General features: G+C 37.5%; 1 protein-coding gene across 1 annotated transcript in view; it reads left to right on the top strand.

The window, feature by feature from the left end:
- Positions 1 to 20,435, top strand: part of DOCK2 (dedicator of cytokinesis 2) — a 196,618-nt gene that overhangs the window by 141,920 nt on the left and 34,263 nt on the right. Inside the window, exons 30-33 of the mRNA XM_063348870.1 lie at positions 2,383 to 2,461; positions 7,695 to 7,795; positions 7,890 to 7,948; positions 11,698 to 11,846. Of these exons, the coding sequence (XP_063204940.1) occupies positions 2,383 to 2,461; positions 7,695 to 7,795; positions 7,890 to 7,948; positions 11,698 to 11,846 (388 nt within the window). The remainder of the gene's footprint in view (positions 1 to 2,382; positions 2,462 to 7,694; positions 7,796 to 7,889; positions 7,949 to 11,697; positions 11,847 to 20,435) is intronic.

Raw genomic sequence — 20,435 nt, 5'->3', positions numbered from 1 at the left:
GTTTTCCAGAGTAAGAGTTGATCGCATAAAGGGCCAAAAAGGAGGTACAGTGTCCCGTTCAGACCAACAGAGGCTAAAACTGCAGTGGGTACCCAGGGCAGTTCTGTGACTATACAGAGGTTTAGGAGAGTGGTGATGGCCTGCGAGAACAGTATTGGGCAAAATTAGGTTTCCTGAATTTGAGGTGATTTGCTGACACTCAGCATTTCACAGATCAGGCCCTTAATTCAGCTGGCGGGATTAGCTCGGCTAGCGTTACAAGCTTAGACCAGGCTATGCCCTAGACCATTGGAAAGAAGCTCATCTGAACACGTGGGATGGTGCAGTAGAGCAGCACAGCACTCTTAGGAGTCCCTCGCCTTCCAATGCCAGAGTTTTGCTGTAGTAGTTAAAACTGTAGTGTCCCTCTGATCACATTAAAAAAAAAAAAAAAAAAAAATTACTTTATTTCCTTGATCACATCAGCATTACAGAGGAATGTTACATGGATGGAAAGAAAATGTTCTTTAGGTTTTCACAAAGGATTTTTATCCTCGTGGAAAACCATAATCATAAAAAAGGATTTCAATGTGGCCAGTCAAGTTACTGCCCTGATGAAGCAACGCACTGCTTTGGACTGTTGCTTAGTGGTTAAATAGCATTCCCCGTCACAAGCCTACTAAAAGCTGAACTTCTGCTTCACCTCCCTCATTAAGAAACTGAATTTAGCCCTTGCAAATTTTTTTTTTTTTTGTTGTGGTGGTGAGACTAAAATTCACATCACTGACTATTCTGTTTCTGGTAGCGGCTCGTAAAGGGCTGCCCAGGGAACAGTATAACAACAGAGCTGGGAAGAAGTAACGCTGTTTGATGTGTTCTCCAGCCTCCAGTGACCAATGACATTTAGTAGTCCTCCCTTCATAGGAATGAGTTGCACAGCTAAGCACGACTAGCATAAAAACTGTCTCACGCTCATTTTGAATTCACATTCTGATTTTTCTTCAGTGCTCTCCAATGCTTGTATGAGAAACAGTGAACAGTCTCTCACCTCCATGGTACTGTCGATTTTATAGGTTGTACCGTATCCCTCAGCCACGTAAAGAAACTGGGTCTCAGGCACAATCCATTAAATGTGTTGGCTGACTGCTTTGTCACGTTTATTTTGCTTGTTTTCTTATCCCTTTTTTTATATATATATATATATTTGTTTATCTTTTTTGAGATGAGAGACCAGAACACCACACAGAATCCAACATAAGGAGACAACGTTCCTTTGACAGTAACATGTGGATATCCTGTGGTCTCTTCATCTTTGCTAATAATTTTAATTATTGAATTATTGCTTTTTCTGATGCTACTAAACACGAGGATGGTGGGGGTTTTGTGGACCTGCCTGTTATAACTAGTAGATCTTTTTCCTGATTGGTAACAGCTAGTCGACAGTCAGTCGTTGTATTTGAGCAGTTAGGATTGTTTTCCCCTTGTGTTCACCTCTTTCAGGTTGCAGTATGTTTGCCCTCAGAGTTTTTCCCATAGAAATATTTCAACTTAAAACTTGTAAAAATATTACCTATGAAGCAGAGGAAAATGGATCATTTGTTTTCAAAGCTGTAAATTGAATGAAACGGAATTATTTAAATAAACTTTATAAATATTTAGAGATACAATTGATTTTTGTTTTACAAATGTACTGTGCTGGAAAGTTAGACAAAGAAATTAGCTTTAGAAATGTGCCTTAATCTTGCTGCATTAATAACAAGTGTAAACAGGTGCTGCTTTTCAAGCCAGAGGGATAACATTCACACTCTTCCTCTTGGAAGAAATAATGGTATATTAATTCGGCTTTGGAAGTGTTTTTATAATCAACCTGGGGAGGAAGATGAGCAGGGGTTTCAGCCTCCCCTCACCACCTGTGAGGAAACAGAAAGGCCGCACGTAGTATCTTTGAATTGGGAAAATGCAGTGGCGGCTCCTAACTCCTAATGTAAGTACAGGAAGTCTTTCCGCTGTCAAACCCAGGAGGAGGAGGCAGTAACACTCTTGTAAGCAATTCCATTTTGTCACGTAGAAGGTAAAATTGTTTTTGAAAGAATTGTTCCCTGTGTTTTCTCAAGAATGCAATGCAGTGTGCAGCAGAGGAAAAGAAATGACGTTGTCTGAATTTTTCAATGGAGATCAAGAAACTTTTGGACAATTGTGTGTTTAATTTTTTTATGTATAACAGACTATAAATAACATGCCATTGCACAGACTGTCATCTGCTGTGTCCACGTATGTGTGAACTCTGCTTCTTGTAGTGTGTTCAGTGTTTAAATGGGCTTCCATCAACATCACGCGTGGTTGGTTGGAATAGATTCCCAGAGATTACGTTCATTTACCTGTATCATTCCTTTTCTTTTTTAGGGTGTTCTTGAGAGCCATCAACAAATTTGCAGAGACAATGAACCAGAAATTTCTGGAGAATATGAATTTTGAGGTCCAAGTAAGTATTTCGACTTCTCAGTTGAGTTGAGGTAGTATGTGAGGTGTGATCATTCCGGTCTGTCAGAGCCCCTTCGGGTACTTTATGTCAGTATCAAGATGGCTGTTGATTTGAGTGTGGCAGGATTAGGCCATCTTTGATATGACCTGAAGATTATACTTCAATTATTTATGATAAGGCACTAAACCAGAGGATTTTGTGCTGTGATTCTCTCAGAACCGGCAAGCAGAAAACTCATTTTTTCTTAGCCAGCCAAGTGCATTCAGAAAGGCGATCTTTGATGTGCTGCGCGTAGCCCGTACAATGTCACTCCTATGTATGTAGGGCAGAAAGAGCTTAACTTTGTTTGATTCCTAGAGTATTTAGCACTTAGATTTTTATTTTTTTAACATGTAGTCTTCCCTGATAAGTCTATCTTTATTTATTTATTTTCCTTTATTTTTAGTAGTTCTTTCTGAAATAATTTAAAATTAGCGTGGGTTATTATTCTTAGTTTACTCAATAGCATTCTTTGTAACTTAACTATTTGGTCATGCATTTTAGCATTTTACCGTATGTTTGACTTGCTTCAGATAAAAATGAAAATGTCTGTGGTTTTCATATTCATTAAATTATTACTAAAATGTAAAGGCAGTTTTAGAACCAGGATTTGTCACTAAATGCTGCCTGATCATGGCGAGTGCTATAGATGGAAAACACACTAGCAAAATATAGTATGAAAAATTATTGTATTTTGCTCTTTATATTAACCGCAGCTAAGAGTAAATGTTTTAAGCTCAAAAATGCTTCCTGATCTAATCTAATCATTAGATAATAACTTACTGACCCTAACCATGAAGTTCAGAGAAATTTCAGGGCTCTGCTGCCTTGATTTCTTGGGGTTTATATTTTATGGTTAATCTTGCAACTTGGAGACTGTTTTAAGTGATTCTACTCTACTGCACGTGAGTGTTTAGGCTTACTATGTGAAAAACTATTTGGATATTGGTCTCTTGGTCCTTAATGTGAAATACCTCAGTCACGTGTAGCTACAGAGCAGTCACGTAAGCGGTTACACCAGAGTTTAAAAGACAATAGTAAAAAGAAAGGTAGAACATTCAGTTCATACTCACAGTGGCCTCCAAGTATGAAATGTAGAGCTTTTTCCTCATTTATTTCATGAAAACATTTGTACATTCAAAAGGTGTGACTTCACAAATGTAGGTATGCAATATGTTAATTAAGATTTTTGAATCCTAGGGAAGGATGTTTCATTTGACAAACTTTGCATTTCTTTTTAGTAAATATCCTTGCTGGAAACTCTCAAATCCTTCACGTATTTCTGATATAGCATCTTTTAGGCTATTTCAATTTGTTACCAACCAATTTGTAGTTTATCATTTCTGGAACACTTGATCATTTTTACTGCACAATGTGTCAGTAATTTTTAAAAGCAACTAAAATAGATCTGGTGGACATCAGTATGCGTATGCTGCCAAAGCCACGCAAACTACTGTAAAGACTGTGTATCTGTCAAAATGTTATTAAGGTGTAACACTGCCTCTTTCAAAAGTTAAAGCAGCAGTCTACACCTGGAACTTTTATTTCAGATAAGTTTCCTGTGGCAATTCTGTGCGCTCCAGGATGTTACCAAACAACCAGGGATGTTGTAGTTCATCTCTGAGCCTTGTATGTAGTTCAAGGCAACGTGTTAATGCTTGCTCTTTTATTTGTGACTTGTCAAATATCTGGAGGCTTTGAGTAAGTGAAACAACATTATAGTCAATAAATAGATCCGTCTAAAGAATTCTGATACCCTTTTAATGTTCTTAAGAGACTTAAAAGTAGAGCTCAGGGAGGTACCTTACGTTTCTTCTACGAATAAAAGCTCTGCAAACCTTTTAGCAGTCCTGTAAATAGACCTATTAAAAAAGCTGCTACTGGACTAAAGAAGGTCTGAATAATGCAAAGCATGTTTTCTTAATTACAAAAACACAAAACCACATAAAACCCCCACAAACCCCATTATTATCTATACATATTCAGATCCTTGGTAGGTGAAGATCTAAATGTTTTAAAGGTTCTTTTACTGTTTTTCATGTTTACGTTTTTAGGAAAAAAAACCCTATAAATCAGTGTCTTGCAACTACTCGGACTGTGAAAACGTGAATATAGAGAAGCACTTAAAACTAAAAATGCTATTAATTGAAATGAGAAACTTGAGAGGACCTTTAGTCGGCCTTCTTCATTTTCTGAGGATCAACTTCATCCAAATAATTTCTAAGAAGAATTTTGCCAAACTATTGTAGAGCCTTTTATGCTGAGAGAGTAGTCTGTATCTTTCCTAAAGATAGTGGATGATCCTTGAAGTTACCAAATTTTCTTAAAATGCTCTAAAGCGTTGAGGCATAATGGAGAGGAACAAAGAGTGGAAATAGTAAAGGAGGAATAACTTCAACAGATTTTTCTAGCAAAAAATTTGTCTTTTGAAGTCATAGCTTAGTGTCCTACTCTGCAGTGTAAATCCATGTTTCTCCTACGTTATCAAAAAGAATTGAACAAAGACATCTGTAGCAAACCCCAACGGGTAAAAGGCATTAGTGCAAAAGGGGCCTTGGTTTCAGGGGGGTGTACGAAGGAGGCAGCAGCACTGTTTGCCTTTGGTAGTTACCCTGAAAAATCATCCACATCTCCTCCTCTTTGTGAGATGGCTAGAAATTCCTTACTAAATTACTTTCACGTTTTCCAATACAGCAGCTGTCATGTTTTCTAGGGGGCAGGCACATGTCTGCTGAAAAAAAGTGGAATGAGAGATTCTTTTCTTTTGCGTTCCCTCTGCCCTTCTCTAGAGGGGTGCTGGCACATCCGCAGCCCTCCCAGCCTGGGGCTGGCGTGGTTGATGCGGTTGACTCTGCCAATTCCATCGCCATGTATTGAAGTGTTACAGCACAGGAAGGCAGCCTGTGCTCTTACTGTCAGGTGCTGCCTCTCAGGAGGAGTTTGCAATGAACAATTGATAGCTAATTACAGACAAGGTTCCTTCTCAGCTCTAGCTTTGTCTCCCGGTGCTCTGTCCCTGGGTGACAACTCGGCACTGGAGCTCATGTCAAGCAGCAAAGCTGAGTATCCCGCAAGTCAGAGCACGAGAGCCCTGGTCCTCTCCTGTCACTGCTGCGTCACGCAGCCCTGCCATGTCCCGGTAGCTGCATGTCCAAATGCGCAACATCGTAATGTTATTGTGGGCCTAAGATAAAACAAAGCAGGTCTCTCAAGTATATTTTTTTGATTTTTTAAAATATTTTTCTTTCAGCTTTTGCGATTTTTTTTTACTTTTGAGAGACTACTTTGTCTCACTGGGTTTTAAAGTTAGTTTTGGTACTTAAAAGCTTGCAGGTCCTTAACTTGAATGTGCTATTGAAATGCAAAGGATCGTGTCTTTTCAGCCATCTTTGGGAACGAATGGAAATGTATTTTATAAATAAGGATATTGAGTCTCTAGGGTGTATCTCTGACAGAGGTGGCATTTGAACTTTGAATTAAGTGAATAAATAGACCATTAACTGTAGTAATAAGGCTTTGTTTTTCTTCCCGTAATCTAGAACAATTTGAGAAATTTTCCATTTTACTGGTGTAATTGACATATGCAAAGTATATTCCCAACACATCAATAAATACAGCTTCTCAAGGGACTGAAAACTCTAAATTGGTCAAATTAATCGTTTAAAGTGTTTGATAAAGGGGGAAACCAGGCTTTTCAGGGCATAAATAACATCTATCCTGGGGAAAAATGCTCTGAATTAGTATGTACTGTTGGTACTGTCAAAAATTAGATATGAACATAATTCAAATGTTTGTATTAAAGGGGGAAAAAAAGCTTCAGCCTTACTAGTGCTCATTTTCAAATGCGTTTTTTAATAAGGCTGTGGTTGGTTTGGGGGAATTCAGAGCATCTTTGAACGGTGTGATAAGTATCAGATTAACAACTGGCCCCAGTGAAACGCTGTTGAGCCTGTGTGTCTGCACCAGGGTAACTGCTCTCTGGACTGTAAATGCTTAAAGGACAGAAAGAGCCCTCCTAAGGGCTTTTAAATGAGCAAGTCTATGAAGGAGGGCTTTCCTTGGGCCTCCGAGGGAGGAATAAATGAAATGCAGGATCTTCACATTACAGAGGGAGTTTGAGGATTTTATTTATTGTAGGAAATACCTGTGTTTTTGAGGGTTTTTTTGTGTGCTCATATCTATTTTTCCTGGTTATTTGTGCACAAGAGAGTTTTCCAGGTTATAAAGGACAGAGGTCACTGAAATTTTTGATGAAACGTTATCTTTCTTAGCTGATTAATGTGGGTTCCCAACCTGGGGTTGTATTTCACCATTCAAAATTGAGAGCTCTGTAATACTGTTATATGTTTTGTTTCCATCCTTTAAATTACCACTGAATACATTTACTGTTGCCTTTCTGCTGTCTGCTTGATGCCTACTACCTACATTTTTACATGCAGCTGAATTTTTAAGAGAAGTATCTAAAGCCATTGCTGACTGCTTAGAAGCTTCTGAAAATAATATTTACTTCCTTGAATCGTGTTTCCTAGTGAAGTTCCTTTTTCCCCTTTCCTTCTCTAGCGTGAGCGCGTAGTACCTCGCTTTGACTGTCTGGAGAACAAGTCATTTGCTTTCAGAAACAACGGGTTGCGCCCTGGAAATATAAGGGGTTTTCTTCTAGTTCAAGTTACATGGCTCAGGACTAATAGTAGTTATCTAGGGATGTCTTTTGTCCTTGTTTCATGTAGAGAGCTCTTAACAAAATATATTGGAATGTCACACGAATCGTTTTTGAATTAGAATCCAAAGAGAAGCCAGCAGATACCTTTTGAAGTAGTTCTCGAATCCAGTGTAATTACATTGGGTGCCTTTGGCTCCAGGTTGTTAAGATTCACCGGCATGTAAGATATTTCACTGGCCCTGCTCTGGTTCATGGCTTAATGTTGGTAGCTAACGAATCTCATATGAATCTTTTTTAGCAATATTTATTCAGCTGCTCTGTCTTAAGAGCAAATGTGTAGTTGTGGTTATTAAAATTCATCTTTCTTGCTTTTCTGCTAATAGCATAATACTAATGATGTACATCTTTGCATAATATAAAAATCTCGTGTTGCTTGCATCATTTGGTTTCATAAATTATTAAGCATTATGCATAGTTTAATATTATTCCTGCTTTTCTGAAAACCGTTATCATTTCCTTATATTCAATTTACAGCTGTGGAACAACTACTTTCATTTGGCTGTGGCTTTTATTACCCAGGATTCACTACAGCTAGAAAACTTTTCTCATGCAAAATACAACAAAATCCAGAACAAGTAAGCAAAAATGTATACTTTAGCTTATGTCTTTAATTTTATAGTAAAGTGATGATAAAGATAATGATACATTTCATATTTCTTTTTTTTCTAGATATGGAGATATGAGACGGTTAATTGGCTTTGCTATCCGTGACATGTGGTACAAACTTGGTGAGTAGGCAAATGAACTTAATTGCAGCTGAATCCATAGCGTATTGCTTGTTTCATTCAAAAATATCTGGCATGAATTGCTTTTGTAAGTATTTCTGCTATTTGAACTTATAATATGTTTTCACTTCTGTGATGAAGCTTGGAACTGATGTGAGATACTGTTCGACTCCTGCCTATTTTTTATTTCGAAGAGAGCTCCCAACCTTCTCTCAGATTTCAAAGATGGCTGAAATCAGAAGATTTCAGAAACCTTATTTTGCTGAAGTTGAGAACCAGAAAAATTTTCCCTGAGAAGGTTACCGCTCAGGCTGAAGCTACAGTTCCAGAAATTAGTAGGCTCATATTTGGAAGCTGTTTGGATTAAAATTCCAAAATGTTTTTACATTTATTGTACAGTTGTGTCCTGCTACTGCCCCTTTCAGAGCTCATAATAGAGGAAACAATAACGTATTGTTCTATGAAAATATGTATTATAGAGGGGTTTTTAAATATACAATGAAGACAATTATGATGATACTTATGATTATACTTTGAAATGTAAGCTGAGTGTCTAATTTCAGCCAGTTAATCATGAAAAGAGTAGATTTCATCAGTTTAACAACAGAAAGAAGACAGAGAAAAAGGCTTTTACAACCATTCTGTCTAAGATCTCTTGACCGCAAGCCAGTTCTGGACGTTTGTTCCCATGTGCCACTTCAGTGGAGTGCTGAGCACAAGCTAACAGTATTTTTCCCTATTTCCTGAGGTCCTCATTGTTCTGACTCAGCTAAAATGCAGGAAACTTCATCCAACTTGTGTAATCTCTATGTATTAGAAGTTTATATTTTAAGAATGGTGTGGAATCTTCTCAGTGCCTGCAACAAAAGAGCATTTTTTTCCCAGTAGTATCAATATTTTTTGCATGTTATTCAAATTTCATCAAAAGTACACCCACAGTATCTGAAATTTGAAGATACTTGAATTAAAAGGATTGCCTTTCTGCATACAAGGCAAGATTTAAAGTGATTGGCTGGAAGTGAATGGGAAAGGAGAATTTATTCTGAACTAAATACCAAGCATACAGAAACCAACACACAGAATTAAAGTGGACAGTGCATTGTTTGCCTTCCTCTGCTATATAGTCTACTGGTTTATTCATAAATACAATGCAGTGCAGCACACATCTTTGTCTCCCCTGATATACCATATTTATTGCAAAGAAACGTCATCTCAAAATGGGGATATTTTCTTCCCTCAGTGAGGTGGCAATACCTCCTGTAGAGGCAAAAGTAATTCCGTGGTTCTCCTTTTAGCGTGTTCACGTTCTAGTAGTCACCTTTCCTCTCGCCTCTGAGTTGGCCCAGTAAGTTTTGCAGTGTGTTACAACCTCTGACGCAGCAATGTTGCGAGGTAAATAAGCGTTGGAGAGGCCATAATGTCACATTATTACACAAGGAAGCCAACTATGATTTTCAAAAAGCACTGAAAGTGATTGTTATTAACTGTAGAACATTTGTTTTATCTTGGAAAATTTTTGCAAAGTTCTTCTATTAGGACATGTGCAATTTCTTTATGATCTCTATTAAAACGTTCTAGTTTCAAGGTGTAGCAGCGTATCAGTGCTTGCCTGGAGACTTTGGATGTTTTCATCACCTTGCACATACTCCTTCTGCTGACATATACCCCTTTCAGTTTTTCTTTTCTTAAATTTTTTATTTTAGTATTTTTAGTAGAATTTTTTTAATGAATCAGTATACTCTCATGTATCAAAAAGATGTAGTCAAGATTTCAAAGGATTTGATACTTCTGCTGAATAATTGGCGGACTCTCAAATGTTTTCAGCATAGTCATTAATTTTCTAGTTTAACACTATTGTCCTTTTTAATATTGGTAGGTGTAAATTTGAAATTAATTGTTTTCAAGTGAACTCTTGATTCTAGAGCCATTAACATCTGTTTGTTAACATAAAATTTCAAGTTTTCACTGTACTACAAAGTACAACAAATCTTGCAGAAGAACTCTGCCACCTGTGTGTATTGGAGGTTTGCTCTTTGCATCCTACTTACGCTGAATCTGAGAGTCTGTGTTAAAAACAGCAAGCACGATGGCTTTATAAAATTTTAAGGGCCTTTAGCAGTTTTGTCTAGCATAATGTTGAAGACCAAAGGATTGTTTTCTAATATCCAAATGCATTATTAATTTATTTAAATAATATTGTCTTATATACCCAATGGAAAAAGCGAGGCATGCAGTTTGAGAAATGTTTCAAACTAATATATAATAGTTCTCACTTAATAATACATGTCCCTTCCATTTATTCTCAATAATTTCAGGCTCCTTTCTGTAGCTTTAACAAAAAGTGATCTGCATTCTGAAAAGCAGTGGAGCATCTTAAGTATAAACCACATTTGAGGGATACATACACGGCAAGATTGAAACAGGCAAATGCTTGGCAGGATCTCATACTGTGACCTCGAGAGAGCCTTTCAAATTATAAACTGTGCTCTGGGGCAGATGATCTTCCTTTGTCCACTGCAGCCGTTCAGTCATTGTGAGGTTGGAGGAGATGTCACTCTTGATTCCTGAAATGGAAATAACAGGTGCTGATGGCCAGATAGTCTTCAAAAAGCCTTTTTTTTAATATATATTTTATTTATTTAAAGATGTGTGCTAAGGTCTTTTGGTTTTAAGTGTAAGATTAGTCTCCCGGTCACCTAACTGAAAGTTTCTCTTTTCTACTCATTGAAGAGGATTGTGTGGGAGAGTGAAGATTTTTAGAGGTGAATGGATAGCTACGTAATGCATGAATTCCTGTGCGTTTCAACAATTACAGACCTGTAAGGTCTAATACATCTAGGTATTGGAAGTTATTCAGTTGTCCTAAGATTCTTTTCAATCTTATTGACATTACTGATTTAAGTAGGATTAATAATGATTTTAAGCATCCTGAGTAGAAGAAAAAACCACTGAAGTCATAGTTCCGTTATGCTTAGAGTTACGTTAGTCTGGCAACCATATGCGAGGAAAATCAGAATCAGATTACTGTTTAGTTATTGAACAAGTCTAATTCTTCATGAGAATATGTTATCTTTTTACAAGGTTTAGACAGTATTGACATTGTTATGCAGGTCGTTGGATTTTGATGCTGGTCTGTTCCACATATCAAATTTTTTTCTTCCCCAAAAAACAATCAGCATTTGAAGAACATCTTGGACGTGGTTGAGTTTTTTGCAGATTTGGGTGTTCATTGGCAGCTGATGTAAGACTTGTGCTACAAGATAATTTTGTGGGGTTTTAGGAGTTGTGTAGATAGGGTTTCTGTTATTGCTTTCAATGTTGGATGCTTTGGTTTGATTTATTGGTTGCAATGTTTGATGTTGTTACGAAACAAAAGCAAGTAATGTTTTTCTCCTTGATAAGCCAGAAAGGTTACACCATGTGGCGCTCCCATAGTGATAGAATATGGGGGATTCTTAGGTTTTTTTATCACTCCAGGTATTCAAAAGGAGATGTCAAAAGCTGAAAAACTGAAATGTTCACTGAACATGTTAACTAAGCTGGCATATGTATTTCTGGCATCTTGGAATGAGACGATATCCATTAACATGCTTAACAGCTTTTGAGAAGGAATGGAGATGAGTGGCTAAGTTGTAAGACTTTACCAACATAGGTGATTTAAAACACTGCTTTAAATGATTGCATGTCCTAAATGTTTCCCTAAATTTTTTTTTTCTCTCCTTTCAAATAACCAATTTGTGTTTCTGTTTCAGGCCAGAATAAAATCTGCTTTATTCCGGGGATGGTTGGACCCATCTTGGAAATGACTCTTATTCCAGAAGTTGAACTACGAAAAGCCACAATCCCTATTTTCTTTGACATGATGCTGTGTGAATATCAAAGGACGGGAGAATTCAGAAAGGTAATTACAAGCACTCTGTGTGCAAATGCATTAAAATGCCATGTGATCCATATCTTTCTGCGAAATCTTTGTTGTGTGGGCTTTTCTGATTACAGAAAGTAAAATCCAAAATATTAAGAACAAAAGGAAGAGCTCTTGTGCAAGTGAGAGTGGGCTCTCTAGAGTCATTTAGTTGGACTTAAGTAAAACTTTCTTCACAATGACAGCAATAATGCGCTGGAATTGGCACCCAGAGAGGTTGCAGGATTTTTATCACAATTTTCAAACTTCTACTGAAAAAGATTCTAAGCAACAAGACATGATATTGAGGGCAGCCCTCGGTTAAGTAGGGGTTAGAATTAAATGACCTCTAAGGGTGCTCTCTAATCTAAATTTTTCATTAAACCCCTTCCTTATAAAATAGATATCGATAAGACAAAGCTTCCGATTTTTAATACAGAATATCTGACAGAAGTAGCAGTGAATAGTTAATTATGTATTATCACATTTCGCAGGAAACTCTTTAACTTTTTAAAGGATTATTGTGAGAGAAACAACCACTGTGAATAGCTGGCATTGCAAAAATGTTCTCTACAGTAATTTTGAAAAGAAAAATTATTCTTAAATCACAAGTATTAAATATTTTTGACTGGTGGAATAGAAATAAGGATGATGGGATAGGACATTTGGGAATGTAATCTAAATCTGCCACCGCTTGCTGTGTCTTCCTGAGCAGTGAGTGTCTTTCCTAGCTGACTCTTCCATTCTCTGCAAGCTCTTTGGGCATACGCTTCCCTTCATGGGAAGTTTTACGTTGGACATTCAGGCTTTGTCGTTACACAAACTAATTCAGAAGAATCTGTGTAATGGTGAGTGGCAAACAAAAAGTCGTGATTTTAGACATCCGTAGGAAAGTAAATATAACTACGTGGCTCCTGTACCCAGCTATGTTTCATACTTTAAATCATGTGGGGTATTTCTGTGTCAACTATGTGTGGAGCAAACGGGCAGATGGATTTTCTGTTTTGGTCTATATTCCACAAATCGCAAAGCAAAGCTTTTGATTCAAGACCAAGATTAAAAACCACTTTGCGTCTGTGCATCTGTTCCCTACGTGTCCTAATAGTCCTATATTTGCCTTCTTAAAATGTTTTCCTGCTCTTGGCTTATATTTCGTCTCTTGGGAGAGATGCACAGATCTAGACAGACCAAAAATCCTCAAAACTCATCAGTCATACTGACCGATTAAGAACATCAGCTTAGGAGCCTGGAAGATGCCAGACACTTAGGTGACCCTTAAATCACTTCTTATGCTAATACAAATAAGTTTCAGGTGACATTTTTTTTGATGCCGAGGAACAAGGACATTCATTTTATTGCAGCTTAAAAATAAGAAGTAATTTTTATCAGATGGCACTGTTTGATAATTGAGCAGCTGAGTCTCATTGGATTCTAATGTTCTGCTTTAGAAATTGTGATCCAATTACTGGTCAAGAATTGTGGGGTTTATTCTCTCCTTTCCTGTGGATGAGGTAATTAAGATAAATTTCCTAAACTTGGATCTGTAAGTTTGCCCATTCTGGTGCTTTAAAAAAAACGCATTTTAAAGGGAAGGCACATTAAGTTTTATTACTTAAAATTGTTGCCATCTTAATTAGAAAAGGCAAAGAATTAATATGAGCGGAAAATCATTTGATGCACAAACACGTAAACTCTAGCTTTTGCCAGTGGACAATTTTCATATACAGATTGGCATTTAGTATTATGAAGGATATTTTCTTAAAGCTCTAATATAAGATTTTGAGAATCATAATGTGTTATTTCAAGACTGCCTTAGGCACTCGGGAACCTAGCTTGACATTCAATTAAAACATAATTTTGCTGAACTTAAAAGTAAATAATTTATTTCTAATCTAATCCTTTCTAATGAGAGAGGGGGGAAAAAGCACAAACAGAGACATTTTCACTAGTTGAGTCTGTGCTGGCACTGGAACTAGAGCTTGTCTGGTGTCTGACACGTAATTTAATAAACTTTACCAAAAAAGATTGATTTTGTTAACTTGATGTGAACTGTGCTGAGACATCAGCATGGCAGTGCTCCCGCCTGGGTAGACAGACGTGTTACGTTGCTGCTAGCTCAAAAGTCTGTGTCCTGCTTTATGTACACGATATACGTGTGATCAGGATAGAAAGGTATTCAAATTCATCAAACAGGAATTTTATTTCATTTGGCTATTTCTAGGAAGTCAACTAATCCCAGAGAAAAGAAAACTCCACCTCTGGTTATCTCAAGAATGACGTACTGTACATCTGTGTTGAATGGAATGGGATATGTACGTAGGCGTATGGCGTACTAAGGCATTTTTATCACAATCCTTGATTTTACTTTGCACATGTAACTTCCAGTCACCCAGAAGGAATGTTATATAAGTTTGTAATTTTAACTCTAATTGAAGAACTAGGGAAGAAGCCATTAATATCTACTAATTGTAGCCATCAAGGCTCTGTCTGTCATTATCTCAGAGAGCTAGGAATCTTGGAAATGCCATTTATCCAACTCTGTTCAGTGTCTGTGGATAGAATTAGTGCTCCAAATATATCTTCTGCTTCACAGATAGAGGGAAGCTTGTTGCCTCTCTGTTGGACACATGATATTAAAAGAATCCCATCCTCCAAATGCTGATCATCCATCTTTCCTTGAAAGGAAGACTTCCCTAAGCAAGACACATCATCAAGCAATCTAGTAATATTTGTTCTAACTGAGAATTTGAGACCAAAAGCTGGAAAAGACTTAGAAAGAGAGAGAGATTAGCTCTTTGCAGAGTAAATGAAAATACTGAAATAAACATGGATTCAAGTTACATTAAGGATTTAACTTGGCTTAGGAAAGATTAATTCATCTGTGTTTATATTTTCAGCCAAATAAGTAAATCTGTTCGTGTTTGGTATTTTCAATTTAGTGTCTCTCCTTGGTTCCAGCAGTTGCTGAAGCCATCTGGGGAAGTTTTCTCTATTTGCATCCCTTCCTGACTCTTGCTGGTCTGTGTCAGAAAATTGTGCTGACGGATGGCGTGTTCTCGGGCTTACACAGCTATTAGTTGGGTTAGAGGACAGATATTTATTCTTAGTCAGCCTATTGGAGTCTTGTATCTTTCTGAGCTACCGGCTGTAAAAGGTTACTACATGGGTGAATATAGGTGTTCTCAGCAAGCTCCTCTGGTGCAAGTGATTTATCATTGCTGTAAATACCCGTGTTTCTTACTCTCAGTTCTTGAAATTTTATTATGCGTGAGGATTTCAGAAGGATGTGAGATCATCTCGTTAGCAGAAACCAAGTTTGTACGGCTTGGTGCTTCAGACCGGTCCGTGTATAAAAAATGGAGATCTTTCGTGCTTTGGTATTGAAGTGTGTTTGGATATGGAGATTTCTTGAATCTATTAGATAGACAAGCAGGTGGCTTTGAAGCCAAATTAGTGCCAGTGACAATTAGGCACACTCTGTTTAAGTTAGAGGAGAAATACCCCTTCCAGGGCTTAATTTTGGCACAGACACCTTAAAACTTTATTCTATATTTCTGGCAACTTTTTTATTTATTTTGGTTCAAGGAACCGGCTTGTTTTGCAGCTCGTTGAGAAACTGCAGGAAAGATGCTTAGGAAGAGGTTTTTTTGTTCAGATCCAGCATCTGTGAAATTATTGCCTCTTAGAGAAGTAATCAATTCTCTACCTGCTGAATCAGTACTAGGAAGGATTTAAGAGCTGGATGATTTTTAACTGGTGTTTGACTTGCACTATATTCACAGATTTCTGTCTTACTCCAATAAGTCCGCAGACTTCAGCTCTAGAAAATGACTGGATTGGATGTTTTTGTTTAATATTGTCTTGTCTTGAAAGTGCCCTGTAGCTATGTTACCCATGTTAGTAATACACATATATATACTAATACATATATTACTTACACATAGAGATGAATTCTGAGCCCTTTAAACTTCTTTTCCAGCCTGGACCAGCCACAGTAATTTTTTTTTCCTGTTTCTCTGTAATTCAATGATAGCTCTTTATTCTCTAGTACTGGTATAGTATGTGCTGTTTCACTGGCAATCTTTAATTTGTGTTCTAATTACAGAGAAAGAGCTAATATTAGAGTAGCAAAACCTGCCAGTAACAGGACAAAGAATTGTTCTGGATCACAGACTATTGGTACTCCCAACAAAACACAATTCTTTGTGGCCTGCAAAGAGAAAACAAGATTCCCTTTTATTTGACACTCCTATTAAAAAATAATTAAGAAATAGTACTAGTGTAGTAGTCCTTTCCTTCTACTTAAATCAGAAAATAGGATTTCTGTTTCTACTGAACAACTTACAGTTTTCTCTGAGAACATTTTGGGAAGTGTCTCTTAAACGGAGATGTTGAGATCTGAAATCATTAAGTGTTTTGAGGAACAGTGTAGAGCCTATTCAGTAGCCACAGAGATGAAACATTCACTGCCAACTTCTGTTGACACACCGGATGAGTACGTGCTGCTGGAGTTACTCCTGTTCTGCTATCAATGGTTCCCGTGTGCATACCGTACAGGTGTCCAAATTCACATTCAGCTTGACCTTTTCCATGTAGGCATCCCACTGATAATAAAAAGCAACCTATTTTCTCAGTTTTCCCCTTCATCCAGACAGCAGAATATTTTAACCATTCTGTGCCCATTTAAAACAGGGCTATTGGTTTCTTCATGAACATTATTTTCCTACAGAGTCATCTTAAAATCTGTTATACCTGCTGCTGAGCCGGAGAAGTCACCTGGCTGTGCCATTGTATGGCATGTGTGCAATTTGTATCCAAGTTCTTGTGTCTCACATCAACCCTGTGAAGCATTTAAATATTTCTATTTGAAGCGTATCTGCCTGGTGCTGCATTATAACCATACGAACAGTTATAGTTCCACACATCTACAGCTGTGGTTTTGTAGTTTTGACTTGGTCTGAGAAATATGAAGTGGTTGAAATTGCGCCTTCCTCCCTGCCCCTCTAGAAAAGAAGCACGTATCTTTATTGCCTGATTTTCTGTGTCTAGCTTTTCGTGTGATGAGTGTAGAAGTTAGGCCACCCAAGACAGTGTTTCAAGCTCCTTGAAAGCAGCGGCAGCCCACTTCAGTCTTCTGTCTAAAGAGCAGTTACCAGCATCGGGATGACCTGGTAGGTGTGGGGCTGGATGCACAGCTTCCCGCTGTCTTTGGTGAGTACTGCTTGAGGAATCCTGGTGGCGGTTCTTCTGGTGTGCAGCTCGCTGCTGGGAGAGGGTGAAGCCTGAGGAATCCTACAGCCAATGGGTAGCAAGCACGTAGTATCTGTCAGTTATCTTAAAACTCTGAATTTATGTGGATTTTTTTTTTTTTTTTAGGTTGCTCTCAGGAATAGATCTAAGGATGTTTAAATAGAGCTTTTTACATATTATGTAACTTTCAAATCTTTTTGTTTGAGAAGTTGTTTTAACACAATTGCACTTGATTTTAGGGGCAAAATGATTTGATTTGCTTATATTCTGGAATAACTTTGATGTTTGACATTTGCTGATCCTGTTTAGCCGAATCTCAGGACAAAAATGAAGGATATCAGATATTCAGGAGAAAAATGGGAATTAGTTGGCCTTTGTTCTTGAGACATGCTGAGTAATTTTTCTGGATGAAGAGTTTTAATCGTGACCTACTTGAAGGAGTACATGTAGTACCATGTTTTCAGTTAGAATGTCACGTTCTCTGCAACTGAAGGAACTGTGCCTCCCAAAACATGTCTGAAAGATACGCGTGACCTGCTTGGGGTTCTGAGGGGAAGAACTATTTTGTTATATGTACCCTTGGGCTTGGCTTCTTCAGCTCAGGGCTGAACTTTTTGATGAGGATATATTTAGAGTATGGAAAAATATCTTGCATTGCAGTTATCTGCAATTATTACCACCTCTAAAATACTATAGAAATTCTTTCTACCATGAAAGGCTTCCGGTTCTCTCATGGGGTGATCTGGAGCCCAGTCTGCCAAAGATCTCAATTACACAGAAACACTCCCCAGAGAAAACAGAATTATTCATATACTGAAAACTGTGTGAAAGAAAAAAAAAACACGAACATTTTCTGTTTTACTACAGTGGTGAATCCTCTGTCTTTTTTATAGTGCTTTTAATAATTATATCCACGTAAAGCAACAGAGCTTTATTTCAATGTAGATCTCGTAGCTTTTTAATGCTTTCTCGGTGCCTCTTGATGGGTTAATGGCTTGTCTGGAACCTTGTGGTAGGTCCTTCCCACCTCCCTTTGAAAATGTTATGGCAAGGTTTCTTTTCTCTGAAGCCAGATCTTTCTTGGAGACAAACTTTGGCGTAGCACCTGGCACAGTCTGGTTTAGACTTATTTCCTGTTGTTCTCCAATGGATTATCTGCAGCCTTCCGCACGTTCCTCTCACTAGCGCGTGGGCTTACTCTTGGAGCACGAGCGATCTTCCATTTCTAGTGTAGCTCCAGGTGACTCAGATGGCACCAGAGCAAACATAAACGAGCGGGCGTTCCTTTCTGCTGCCTCACCACGCGGTATGGAACCATGTGAAACACTCAGTACTTACATGAAATATTAGAAATAAAAAAATTAATATAAGTTTTGCCACACCTGAGTAATTTATTCATACAATGTTCAAAGATTTTAGTAGAAATATTGGGGTGAGGGCATTGAGATGTGTTGTGACTGCATAAAGAAGACATTGACAGCCACATTAGAAAAGTTTAAAAAAGTGTTGGTATTAAAAACTTGTAATTCTCTCACTGTGCAGGTTCTTTACAAATCGCTATCAAGCTGTTTTCTCATCTGATGATATCTGAACATGATACAATTGGGTGGAGGAGAACAAAAAATGGCTATAGCTGCACTAAGACTTTGAGATTCACGTCTCGCCCTTCTTTCAGCGGGATCCCAAAATGAACCAGCAGCTTAGGGACAGGGTTTGTCCAGGCTGTCAGCAGCGCTAAAAGCCCAGACTGTGAATCAAGCTGATGAATCTTGGAATGCTTTTATAAATTTTAGGGTTTTCATATAACAAGCCAAAAAGAGATGTCAAGGAATGAAGAATCAAAGCAAATGATCATGCAAGAGGCTTAGAAGCGATGACGGTGTTCAGGAAAAGCTGAGCACAGAGCGAGGTCAGACTGGCGTGGGTGACCAGAGAATGAATGTATTGCCATTGCAGCTAGAGCTCGAGAGGGGTTAATAGAAGAATGGCTCTGCCTCGAAGGGGATTTCCATCAATGATGTGCTTACATTTGTGCTGAGTTTCCAGCCTGCAGGTGCAAAAAGATACCGGCTTCTTCACAGCAGAATATTTGAAGCTTGGGAAAAATTATGCTAATGGACTGGCTGCCTTTTAGTGATTTATTTTTATTTTTATTTTACATCTTAAAACCTGCAGCATTTTAATATTTATTGCTGCTAAGCTTATTGAAATAAATTATTTTCTGCCATGCAATATTTTTATATTAAATTAATTTTAATTATTTTTCTGTTTTCCACTATTGAAATAACCAGTTAGGTTGTTTTAAAACACTTGAACTTTTTAGTTCTTTTAAAAAAAAAATTGTTTCACATCATGTCTGAGCAGCAAAAAAAGGTTAGAACAGACAGTAATTTGGTTCAAAATGCCTTGGTCTACACTGGGCAATATTAATGGAGTATATTTTCCTTGCAACCCTCTCCCAGTAAATTTCCAACTGACTTGTTCTTCGGGTTTTTCTGTTGTTGTTGTTGTTTTTTTAATTCTTCTCTGGCGCTTTTCATTTCATATTGAGGAAAAAAACCAACTCATCTTTTGTATTTGTGTTACAAGTATGATACATAAATATCAACTACTTGAGGATATATTTCAACCTGCAAATCTTAATGCTTTAAGGTGCTTGGAAAAGGTGGGGGGAAGGAAAAAAAACCCTAAACAAATCATATGCATGTACTAGAGTTTCCAGGTTTTAATTGCCTGGACCTGAATGCAGCCTGCATCGTATATGGTAAAGGCATCGGTAACTAATTACAAATTCGGATCTAACCACGTTAGGTTGGATTAACCCTTTCAAAATGATACAGCAGTTTCCTGTGTATGATGTATTGCAAAGGCTTTGAAATGACAAATTACATTCATGTATTTATATTGCAATAACACAATAACATTTTAAAGAGGCTTTATATAATGAAGGTATGATGCTGCAAAGTGCTGGGTTAAAATATAATCTGACATGTGTTTGCATTTCTTGAAGAGGAAATGGTATATTGCTATGGTCTGTTAGCTAGAAATTCTCCAGAGGTGTTGCCAGAGTTTATTACACTTTAAAGATGTCAGGCTATTGTCATTGACAATTTGCACACATATTTGTAACAACAATTTTGCAGGTTGGCATTAGTTTCCCAGATAATTTTTCTTTACCTCTGACAAACTTTAAAAATAGGTTTTATCTTTTTCTGAATATTGTGAGATATTGTTCCCTTGCTTAATTATGTAAAACTACCCGGAGATACAGGGTGTAACAGGAACAGCAAGTAAATAATTTAGAAAACATCTTCAGATATCCAGCTTCAAGGAATTTAT

The sequence above is a fragment of the Chroicocephalus ridibundus genome, chromosome 11 (assembly GCF_963924245.1).
Source record: "Chroicocephalus ridibundus chromosome 11, bChrRid1.1, whole genome shotgun sequence".
Lineage (NCBI taxonomy): Eukaryota > Metazoa > Chordata > Aves > Charadriiformes > Laridae > Chroicocephalus > Chroicocephalus ridibundus.
The sequence above is the reverse complement of the archived record's forward strand: the minus strand, read 5'-3'. Positions and strand labels throughout refer to the sequence as shown.